General features: G+C 39.3%; 1 protein-coding gene across 2 annotated transcripts in view; it reads right to left on the reverse strand.

Annotated features, from left to right (window-relative positions):
• atad2b (ATPase family AAA domain containing 2B) overlaps positions 1-12097 on the reverse strand; it is a 62910-nt gene that overhangs the window by 5352 nt on the left and 45461 nt on the right. For both annotated transcript variants that reach the window (XM_027284234.1, XM_019264290.2), the window contains exons 26-27: positions 11313-11443; positions 591-719 (exon numbers count right to left, since the gene is read on the reverse strand). In XM_027284234.1, the coding sequence (XP_027140035.1) occupies positions 591-719; positions 11313-11443 (260 nt within the window). The remainder of the gene's footprint in view (positions 1-590; positions 720-11312; positions 11444-12097) is intronic.

Genomic DNA, 12097 nt, shown 5'->3' on the forward strand with positions numbered 1-12097 from the left:
TGCCCTATTATAACGAGACATGATGGGCAAAAATTGGAACATTACATCTAATATCATAATTATTCCAACTTAACCAGCAAGAATGATCCACTCCAGTAACCTGTTTATACTTTTGGCATTGTGTGTATGTGTTATGAATTTGCACATTATATTTTCAGTTCACCTTGAACAGCATCTGCTGCACAACAATTTCTTTTGAGATAAAGTTTTATCTTGCTTTGAAGTCCATACAATATGTCCTAGAATAGTGAAGAATGCCAATCACCATTTTCCAGAGCTCAAGTAGACAGATTTAATTGCTGTCAAATAATAAAGCTATTTAATTTTCTATCCTCGACTGAGAAAAACTGAAATTATTCATCTCGGAGAATCTGGAACTTAAACTAGGGACTTGAAGCCATTAGAAAACTTGTTACCGGTTCATTTTCTGTCAATCATCCCTTAGACTTTCAGCTCTAGTCTCTCAGCAGATAATGTGCTGAACTCCATTGTATAATATGATATTATTATATCATTTTAATCTAATGACTTTTCTACTAACAGCTGGACAGTGGATACAGAGAAAGGCTAGCCTAGAATGTGTTTCTGACCTCTAGTAGCTGGGTCTTGTCGTACTCTCTGCGGTGCTGGTAGATACACTGGCTGAGAAGGGAGTACAGTCTCTCCAGCTGCTCCACGCTGTAGCCATCACTCTTCTTCACCACCATATCCAGTAGAGCCTGGGGAGTTACAAATCGACAAATTACATTGCAGATCAAGTATTCAGTTATAAAACCTTCTTAAAGACAGGTACTAAACATTATCCCAGATATCGATGAACACGTGTATGGAACACTAATGAAACAGACAGGCTTACAGTGTGAAATAACTGGTCACACAAACTAAACGCTGATGTTGGTGCATGTAGATGAAGCATTTGGAGGTCAGCTGTATTCAAAAGCAATTAAGATCAGAGTGACAGCCAATTAAGGCTAATCATAATTACAACCAAGTTTACATTTCACTGCTACTTTAATTAAAACATTCTGGACAGTCAAAGGCCCTTTTAATTGACCTGTTCCTCACATTTTACCCAAGCCACAGTGTGTATATGTGCGTGTATTTAAACACGGAGGCTCATCAAAATGCAGGGACTGAGACAGCAAAGGCACAATAATTAAAGTTACCATCACTGACACTCGGCAAACAGAGAAAGCTCAACGGAAATGAAATAGTGCGTGTGTGTGTGTGACAGAGACACTGACCGTGTGTTGAACACACACAAAAAAAAAACAAGGCAATGTCACGATTAATAAGACGTGGATGTTTGTCAAAGCATCTCATCAGCGAACGTCTGAGAGATAATTACAGTGAGCAAAAGAAAAAATTACAGAGGTAAAAAGGTTAGCATTGTATTAATCGCTGTACTCCATCTGACTGTGATTTCTGTTTAAATGACAGAACAGTTGTCTTGATTAAAGTAACAGATGACCGCTTCACGGCAACAAAAACTTCAGCGGAACCTTAATCCACACAGACAAATTGAACTCACGAGCCGAAATTTAACCTTGAGAGCAACACTTCACTTTGTTAGGGATTTAAAAAAAAAATTTTTTTTTACTTTTCAGCACCTCTGATGGAGTGACGGAAAAGTGAATTTCAAAAACACGAGCTGCCCTTGGGATCCACCGTGACTGTTAGAATTTCAGCTGTTTCCCAAAAGCTTTTAGCTGAAATATCATGAACCAGCAAAACATTATGGATACCGTGTCATATGGGTCCACAATGCCCACTACATTAGGTGTTCAATGTATTAGCTTTGTACTTGGTTGCCAAAATGTCATTAAGCCGCACTGACTATGGCTTCCGGAAAGTCTCCTAGGATAATCATGAGGCCAAATATCGGCTACTGTTGCATAACTATTCTTTCATCTACCCACCACAATGTTAACACTAAAAGTAATGGTTGACAGGGGAGATTATTAGGCCTTGTCAAGAGTGCTGTCTTGGTTTTAGACAGTTTTTTTTTGTAGATGCATCACAGAAACCAATTACAACTCTGTAAAAGTTATTCACACTCACACACACACACACACACACACACACACACACACCATTAAGAAAGAAAGGGACAGGTTAGACATTTGGTAGCTATTTCAATAAACATGTTTTTCTGCTCTGCTTTCTCAACATTTATGACGCCATTATCTACATAAATGTTCTAAGTTTTTGCATTGTGCGTAGATTACCTTGAATTCTCAGACTTAAACGCCATCATAAAGGAGAAAAAAGAAGAAAACACATCTCAAACATGAATAAAAAAAGCTTCCATATTTTCCGCAGCTTGACATCCAGTAGGTGCTTATCATACTGAACTCAATAGCCTGGAAACATGACTTTGAGGAGATAATACCTTTCAGATATTCACACTTCCATAACTTAATCTGGCAGTGTAGGAGGATTCACCGGTAATGTGCCTTTGACATAAAAACCTCCATCTGGCCAACCTAATAACTATAGGTCCCTTGACAAATAAAGCATGCATACAGAATCTAAGACCAATAAGAATTTCTCTAATATTCAGAATTCATGCACAGTGATAATGATCATCACAATGTGTTGTCGGCTGCTCTATATTGAGCATATTTTATTGGATTCTTTTTGTGCTTTTTATAAAGTTACTCCGGTCTGACATCAAGGGAGTTCTCAGGTTTCATAGATTTCAAGCGAGCCACATCAACTCATAAAAAAAAAGACCCAAATGGAGCACATCCCAGTGAGATGCCAACTTTAACAACACATGCATAAAAGATTTAATTAGCGTCATTACAACCCATCTCACATATGTGTAATAAAGAGAGATTTCTCTATGAGACACTGCTCCAACCTTTTTTTTCCATCCAGCTGCCACCGTACTTAATTCTATTTTTCATTGCGTTTCCCATCTCTTGCTTGAAGTGTATTTCATTTTCACATAGTGCCTCCTAGCATCTCCTGCCTACTTCAATGTATCATAGAGGGTCTCCTCACATCCTTCTCAAACCCACTTTTTTCCCCCCAGACACAACACTTTTCCTTGTTTACTTCCAGTGTGTCTGTCCTCTTCTTGTTCATGTCTTTCCTTCCTTGTTCCATCTCTCTTCATCCCCTCAATTTATTCTCCTGTTACTGTGAGCCAGCTGATTGCAGCGGTGTACTTCCCAGCGAGTCTGCTTGATCAGGATGTCTGTGGCAGTGTGGGGTAAATGGTGTGAGTGTGTCTTACACAGGCTCAGTGATTGAGTGAGCTCACTGCACACAAAAGGGCAGTAATCCCATGCGTTAAAGACTGCTACTGACATGGACCATTTAACCTCACCCCATCAGACTCTGTGGTCCATCTTCCCCTCCCCATCTTTACTCGCATCCCTTTCTTTACTTACATCTCTATCTATCGTCAGGCTTCTTAAGACCCCAGATGAAGCTAAGAGGACTCCGGAAGAGTGCGGCCTTATAGAAGAAAGTAGAATAATTGTAAGTAGAGTTATATTAGTGGCAAAATTCTGCCTGAAAGAGGATTTGATTATAAATAGGGGTTTATATTCACCTTCAGGGTATATTTTAAAGGACTTGTGTGTAGAAAATAGTGGCATCTAACCATGTATTTGCTCTAACAATGTATTGCTTCCAGCCCCCATCTAGAGCCAGTCTATTCTGGGCTACCTTTAGAAACACCGTGGCTTAATGGCGGACACTGAGGAAGAGGATCAGCAGCATGTGTAGATATAAAAGGTTCATGCTCGACTAATGAAAACATTATATTCCATTTCAGCCATATCCTGTAAATAGAATCCTTTGGACACTGGACCTTTAACACAATAATTCATACTGGGTTTATGCTCACGTATGATCATTTGTGCCACATTCAGGGCTGACAATTACGCTATTTAAAATGCATTTACCAAAGTCAAAATGCCATGCAAATGCAGAAGAACACACACTAAATTTAAAAGTGGAACAAACCAGGACTGATTCATGTGACTGGATTCAGACTAGAGACCAGAGGCACCAACATGCTTCATCATACAGTGCTACAGCTCTGGTATTTAACCCCTGACCTGTGAACCAGATGAAATGTCAAGTCTGGTCACATCATCAACCCAATGCACAGGCATGCTGGTAATTCTCATATTCTTCTTGCCCCGCCCGCCCACAGGCCAGGTTAAGATCACTGGGAGACAATAAAACAAGCAGTGGATCTCGCCTACTACATCTCATAAAACTATTTATTTTGCATTTCTGACACGAGTTTCTTACATTTCCCTGTGCCTTGATTTGAAACAGCTGTGTTGCAAGGCTCATATTAATAAAAGTACAAATGTCACTTGTGAAATTTAACACTATTTGCAAGCTGCACTAGTTTTCCACTTTGCCCACACTCTGGCCTACATCACTACAGCGATGTGGGAATCTCAAAAGCTGCCAATCATTTTCCATTGGGGTTAAGGTGCTCTTTAAACATAAATAGTAAAATGTCACATTAAACTCACCCCACAGTGCTATACTTAAAAAAATGCTATTATGTAATCATGCAAAGTGGATGGTAATATAATTTGATGGCTGTAAATAAGTGTGTTTCATTCTGCAATAATGAAAGGAGAAACAACATCGCTGTGGTGCTTTGAATTTATCATTTCAAACAAATAACCTGTTAACAATTATACTTGCAGACCAAAGGTAACTGTGATATGGTAGAGGAGCTTCCTCTTTGATTACTGAAGGATGCTTCACTAGCTACGTGTGTGCATGAAGAGCCATCCTCAGTGCTGAGTGCGAGAAAAGGGTTACCCGGCAGTGAGGGGGGGAAAAAACACAAGGATTTGAAGCTCAACAGTCACCATCACCAGGGATGCCATTAAGCCTTCAATAGCTGCCTCTAAGAGAACAATTCACCCTTTTCTTCCTGTTTTAATTTACTTTTTTTCTGGCATCTCAAACTAGCAAAAGACAGATTTATAAATGATTCTAGTTTGCTTGTTACCATGAATTCATTAAGTGAGGGCAGAGGGTGGATGTAACACTAGTGGATGGCGATTTGCTAGGAGAAAATCCAGTTGCAGTGGCGTTTAATGTGGCTTACAGGGTACTTGGTCACACAGGTAATGTAATATAGATAGTGTTATAAGGGTCAGGGAAGATCATGACAAATCACATTACCATGGTCTCAGCTCATTAAAAGGAAATGGCCAGCCCTTTCAGCTGGGCATGTAAAAGCTCTGCGCCGTGGTTACTAGCTCATCTTAAATATGCGATGGTTGTCTCTACCTCTAACATTCAATCACTGGTAAATTCCCAGCCCTCTGATATCTGTGCATATTATGTGGTTCATTTGTCCAAGATGTCTATTAAACTACATAATTTAATAAAATAAACGTAATCCACTGAATGGAATTGCTTGTTTACTTATTAGGTTAATATGTAGCCAAATAAAAGATTTATTTTTGTAGATGTATGTACACTAACTGACTCAGACATTCACAATATTAAAATAGTTCAATTTGCCAGCAAGTATAAATAACTAAGAAATAATACTGTTGCTCACTTTAGGACAAAGATCAATAAAGGAGTTGTGTAAAAATCAATATAGAGCTTAGAGATTCGGGGCCAGTTTCCTGAACAGGGTATGAATTAAATGAGGACAAGGCCATAACCTAGAATACTCACTCGTGGTTTAAGAAGTGGCTTTCCTAAACACTTCTTAAATTAAGCTTCGACTGTGGAGAGAGTAAAGGCAGACCCAATGTCATTCCAGGTTTGTCTTTCAACTGGAAAATGTGGCACATCTCTTATTCGCAATTGAAACACACAACAAAACAAAAAAACACTAAAGGACCGAGGCCTGAAGATAAAAAAGTTTGACTATGACAAATTTACGCAAAATCTCACTTCCACATTTCCACATGCACTTTCTACAAGTGGTTCCACTAAAACAGTATCTTTCTTTTAGAATTAACATTATTGCAGAACATTAAACGTAATGTTTCATATACAGTAGTGTCCATTACTTAATGCAATAGAAACAAGCATGCCATGTAATGAGAATACAACCTTATCCATTATGAAATGTACCATATTTTACACTTTTCCTGTGTTTTATTTGAAGCTTTGATATCCTTAAGAGACATTTGTGGTACCAAAACCCATCTCAATTTATTGAAAACAAAGATTACCGAGGTAATTGTCTGACATTAGATCCTTCTGTTAATGCATTATCTAACAGTCTCAGCAATGACATTTTTCTGGTTCTGTCTTAAGGCAAATCAACAAGAAAATATTGGAGAACAGAACACATCATTGTTGGACTGTGGCATGCTGTCTGTTTGAAGAGTAATTGCTCTCACTGATATCGCACTATTCCCCACTGTTTGCCGCTGAAGATCAAGGTAGGAATAACGAATAATGAGTGCAAAAATGATGAAATAACCTTTACTCTACTGTTTTCAGTGACAGGCTTTGGGGAGAAAAACTGTTTTAAAGAATAAAGATAATATTCAGTAAAAAGAGATACATATGAGAAAATAACATATTTCGCTACAGGAATCTTTTTTAAATATTTTATAGATCTAAGTCAGCAGAGATTCAATATCACCAGGTAATAAAGGAGAAGAAACTCTAACTGCACTGACTTCACACACGCCTCCACAAACCTCTGATGCAGAGATGTTTTTAAAATAAATGCACCGAAGGCAAAACAACGGACAAACTAACGAATATAGAAAAAGTTTAAGGTTATGATTAGGTCATGGTTTTGAAAAGGACTAACTATCGACCAGCTATGGTTAAATGTGCGGAAACCTCAAGGGAAATAAAGGTGAATCAATTCAGTGTCCTTTACATGCGTAGTGCAACAAGTGTGTTTGTGTGGGTTGTGGAGGGAAAGGTGTTAAACAGTGAAACATGCTGACAAAGCCAGAAGCCTTGCAGACTGTCCGTTGTACATTATGAGAATATGTTTTCAGAATACACAAACATGCACAGTCTGGGAAAAAATAGATGCATCTAAATAGGCACTTCTGCTTAAAGCTCTACAGTACATTTTTGTTGTTGAGGCATTTTACGCCAGCAGGTGATGTAACAAAATCTGTTTACATGAACCTCCCCTTTATATTCATTACACAGTTTGTTTGTTTTTTTGCTGACATTTCCAATAAGTCATCCACAGTTCTGTTGTTTTTTTTTTTTAAATTTTACTCTGACTTTACTTCCCACCTTGGCTATTAACTAAAAAATGTAATAGCATTTAGCATTATTATATTATATCCCTTCCAGCTGCTGCAGCATTTTTCCAGCAATGAAAAATGTTGTACAGTTTTTTTCTCTCTTTTGCTTCCAGTGGTTGGAGTCCTGCTGACTGCTATTACAATGACAAAAGCCAAGCCAAGCATTTAAAAAGTCATTTTTATGTATTGTGAGGATAATCATAACTACAAACCTTAAGTTTATACACGCCATGGGTTGAGTGGGCTGCATAAGGTGCAAGTTCTGCAAAAGGGGCACAATAAATCACCCGTGGGTCTTGGAAAGAAGGCAAACTACTATAGATTATGAAGGAAATACAAGGGATTGGTATGTTTATGTTGTGTGAGCTGTTGACACTATTCTGGCTCCCACATGCATGGCCAAGAGGCACAGCTATGTGAGTAGCTGCAATTACATGCAAATAGCCATACTGTCAGGCCATCAGTGGGGATAAATGGAAATAAAAGAAGCACTTCAAACACTTTTATTGACAATCAAACCCTGGTCCAGCACTGGTATTAAGTTGTTGTTTGTTGAATGGACATGTATGATGGCTGCTTCGCTTCACCCCCCCTGTTTCAAGGAATACGAAACAACTAAAATGGGGCCACTTCTGTTGACAGGCTTCTCTAAAACAGGAAATCCTGACATGCTGTAATAGCTAAGCATCAAGCCAAAAGACTCCACACTGTGCCAGCAACTGGAAACACTAGCTCTTTCTAGGCAGCTGCTAAAGAAAACAGCAGAGCAGACGATAAACTGTGTGTTCTTGGTAAGATGGAGGAAAAATTGCTGGGACAGATTGGATTTCTTGTTACTGAATTCTCATCTGCAATCGTCAGCACCGCTTCTTCCAGTCCATCTGCGGACAAGTGTCTGATTACTGATGAAAGAAAACAGCTGACTATAAGAGGCAATTTGGAGTGGTCAGAGAAGCAAGCCTCAGGACATATTTATCCATGCTGATTAATTCATTTTAAACCAGACAGCATCAAGCATCATTTCAGTAAAACTGCCAATAACAGAACTTGATTTTACTAAGTGAATCAGAGCAAATAAATGCGCTATAGCTCTGAAAGGCAGGATGAATACAGAAATAATACCATCTCTGTCCTACAGGCTTTGAGTGTAGGGTCTTGTTAACAAACTCATAACACTCCAATGGTATTTAATTCCAGAGAGATTACAGAGCCTCTTCCGTCAAGTTAAAAGTCAAAAATAAAAAGGCCCTCTACGATCAATGAATACGACTGAAGGAAGAGACAAGGAACAGTACACCACACACTGAGAGCCCTAATACACATCAGGCAGCATGCCAGCCCCAACCCTGCCAGCAAATATCTGCTTAAATGGTGACTCTCATCCCTCGCACCGGATATTCAATTTGTTCCGTAAGCCCAGGATGAAAAAGCAATTATTCACAGTCCCCTCTTTTCACGATCTGTTTCTTTAAGATATCTCCTCCCCACACCCCACTAACAAATAAACCTCCAGATTAGTTCTGTGTGTGGCTGTTCATTGGGGCAGCCAGTTGAAGCACCACGATCAAGCCAACTAAAAAGCCTGTCAATCAGTTTGAAAGATGGATTCAGGGCCGGCAAGACCAGATTACGTACTCCCACCACCTCCATCATGCCTATGGGGACACTAAAAGCCACTTGATAATGGCTTGATAGCTGGATGTCACGTCCGAGCATGAAGAAAAGAAGTAAGCATATGTCAAAACACTTCTCTTACTACAATTACACTAGACAGAGCGCCCTAAAACCAAGCGACCCCCACACGATCAGTAAGAAGTGCTGTCAAGGGAGTCCACTGAGCCGAGACTCCAATTTACACTGGGGGTATTAGGTGGATTCCTAGCGTGACTGTGTAAAGTACAGCGGAGCTGCTTCGCATGCTCTCTGTTTCTTGAACACATCCTGGCACAAGTTGGCAGATCTAGTGAGGCAGAGGGGAAGCTCATGTTTGAGTCATGGACTTGTTTCTCTCAAATTTTGCAGGAACAACACCTGTTGATTGAGAGATGTGAAAATGGTCAGCCGCTCTAATTGGATCCTACCGTGTTCACAGAGCAGGGATACAAAATTGATACTTGAAAGATGAAAAGCCGAGAGAGGCAGCAGCATGACCATAGGATGAATGAAAAGGAGGGATAAGACTCGGGAAGCTGGAGTTATCCACCTGAGAAGGGCAGTGTGACAGCATCAGCTGGAGGAAGCTCGAGGCTGGTCACCCATGATTGAGTTTCCTCATCTTCCATACCATGTCAAAAAATGTTCAATGTATGTGCTGGCTTCTAGGTCACATCCAAATTATAACTTCTTTTTATACTATATATTTCTAATTATCCAGACACAAATTCACTCTTAACCTTTTCTATATTTGGAAGCTATAGAAAGGACAGTGGACAAAGGGATGGATTAAAGCCACATGCAGAAGGTTTCTGAGATGAGCACCATAGAGTGGATGTGACAGGGTATGCCAGCAAGAAAATGGGAGAACGGGTCTGACTGCCTCTGCTGGCTCACTGTAGATAACATGAATGGTTAGCCTTGAAGGCAGCAGGCCTAAGCAGAATATGGTCTTCAGTGCCATTTTTAAACACTATTCGAACAGAGGGACACACACTGGCACTAGGGCTTGAAGCTTATGCATATTAATGTCTGTACACAAAGGGTGATTACAAAAAAATATTCAGCAGCCCATAGGAGCCAAAACATGACCATTTTAGAGTGCACAAGAGTGAACAGCTGTTTCTTTTACAGGAGGGAGGAGAAAACACTCGAAAAACCTCCTTCACCCAGACTGTAGACAACATTTAAACAAGCACCCATGTGAACTTAAATAAGACAAAAAAAACAAAAGCATATTGGTAACATTTTTAGATTATAGCTCCTCTTGTCCACAATCATAGTCTAATTAGTCAGTTGCGAAGTTGACAGTTTGCCACAGCTGGCTCTGTTGAAACCAACAAGTCTATTTTTAAACATTTTCTTATTTTCTTATTGGGATGTGGGGCTGTTTAGATTTGCTATAAAAATATATATTAAAAATCTCTCTTTATAGCCTTAGTACTTATATATAATAAATGAAAAGTGAATATTTATCAGTATGAGGCTACATGGGAGCTTCTGAGTTTTCTGTCTCCAAGATTGTCTGTATCTACATAATTCATTTTGTTTAATTATTTAATTTGTATAATTAGTTTTTGGAATGTGCCGCAGTGTTCTTCAAGTGCTCTAACATACCAACACCGATTCCTAAGTGCTGAAATAAGTGACAACATAAACAGATCATAATAAATGAGCATGCACATTGTGTGACTGTGTTTTCTCCTTAACCATGCTCGTGTTCCTAATCATTGCTTTGATACAGATCACAGTACCTGTTAAATCCCCAATCAACAGTCAGTGCACAATGCAAAATCACCCCAGCTGTTACTTCCTTCACGGCCTGAATTAGAATGATGACCGTGGAGAATCAAGCAAGATGGTGATGGGGCACGCACTGGAGTTTTAAAAAGCTCAAATCTTGGTCGGTTATAAAGGGGTTAGACAATGATTTATCGCTAGAATGACTATGAGGGTGTTTCTAAACTTGTTTGGGCAGCAGCAAATGTGGTCCCCTGCGGCAATTTGTCCTCAAACTTTGGTGCATTTTTCATTTACAACGCTGACCAGGTCAACAAATGCTGTCATAATATAACAAAGCAACTACTGAAAAGACGGTGGACATCAAAGTTGAAAGCAAACACTATTTAAAAGTGACTTTCTATATAAATGTGTACCTATCCTTTGGTGTGCTCAAAAAAGTCACAATTTTCAGCAACAAACAAATCTATTTATCCGCCAGAGGATAAAAGATATCTACTGAACAAATAAATTAATAATCAAAAGCAATTTCAGATTCAAATACAGCTAAATAAATCTCATTATTTACACCTGTGCTTTTTTCAGTTTCAATACTGAGCTGAAAACGTGACCTAAAAGCCACAGTCGCCTTTCAAGCTGAGAATTTTTCATGTAATGTACGTGATTTATAGAAACATTTACCGAAAGTCGCTGGTGGTCAACCACTACTGGAGGATGGGGAGGGACTGGTTGTGGCTCTTCCTCTGTCCTCTCAGCAGATCCCTTATGCTGCTCGAACGGGCTCGTCTTGCATTTCCTGGCTTTGGAACCCCCTAATAAATGGATTGTTGATGGAAGAGGGGTTAACAATATAGTAATATATAGTTATAAAGAATGAATGCAGAGTTATAGCAGCAGAGAACAACATCCTATTATGAATGAGTAAGCTATATTCGAGGCATCTTTAGGTTTTTACCATGAACGACTGAAAAGAAAAAAAAACTGGATAGTTACAAAGAAAAGAAAAAAATCAAACTGCCATGGCTACAAGATTAATGCAATACTGCAGTATGTGAAGAAAATCTATTCGAGGCTACTAGCTGCTACTGCGGGCACAATATTTCACATCTGGCCTCTTTCCTGTCCATTTATAACAGTGCTCAAGAAACGCTTTGATGGAAACAAAAGGCCTGGCTCGGCTTGTAACGAGAGTGGGGGCGGAGTAGCTGAGTTGCCTGTTTGAGGAGCTACAGTTTGTTTGTGTTGTCTGTGTGATCGTGCCATCCTCTGATGGCTTCTCCATATTCTAGCAGCACCATTACCTCAGCCTTCCAGCTGGCCTCGACTCACCACAAGCCAAACCACATGTTTGTAATTAAAAACATAAACTTATTGGCTTATCTCGGACTCAATTACTAAACATGAGTAGAAAGGGCATAATGGATCAGGGGAAACGAAAAAATATTGTATTTATGTCAGAGTCAGAG

Source organism: Larimichthys crocea, chromosome XI (assembly GCF_000972845.2).
Source record: "Larimichthys crocea isolate SSNF chromosome XI, L_crocea_2.0, whole genome shotgun sequence".
Taxonomy (NCBI): Eukaryota; Metazoa; Chordata; class Actinopteri; family Sciaenidae; genus Larimichthys; species Larimichthys crocea.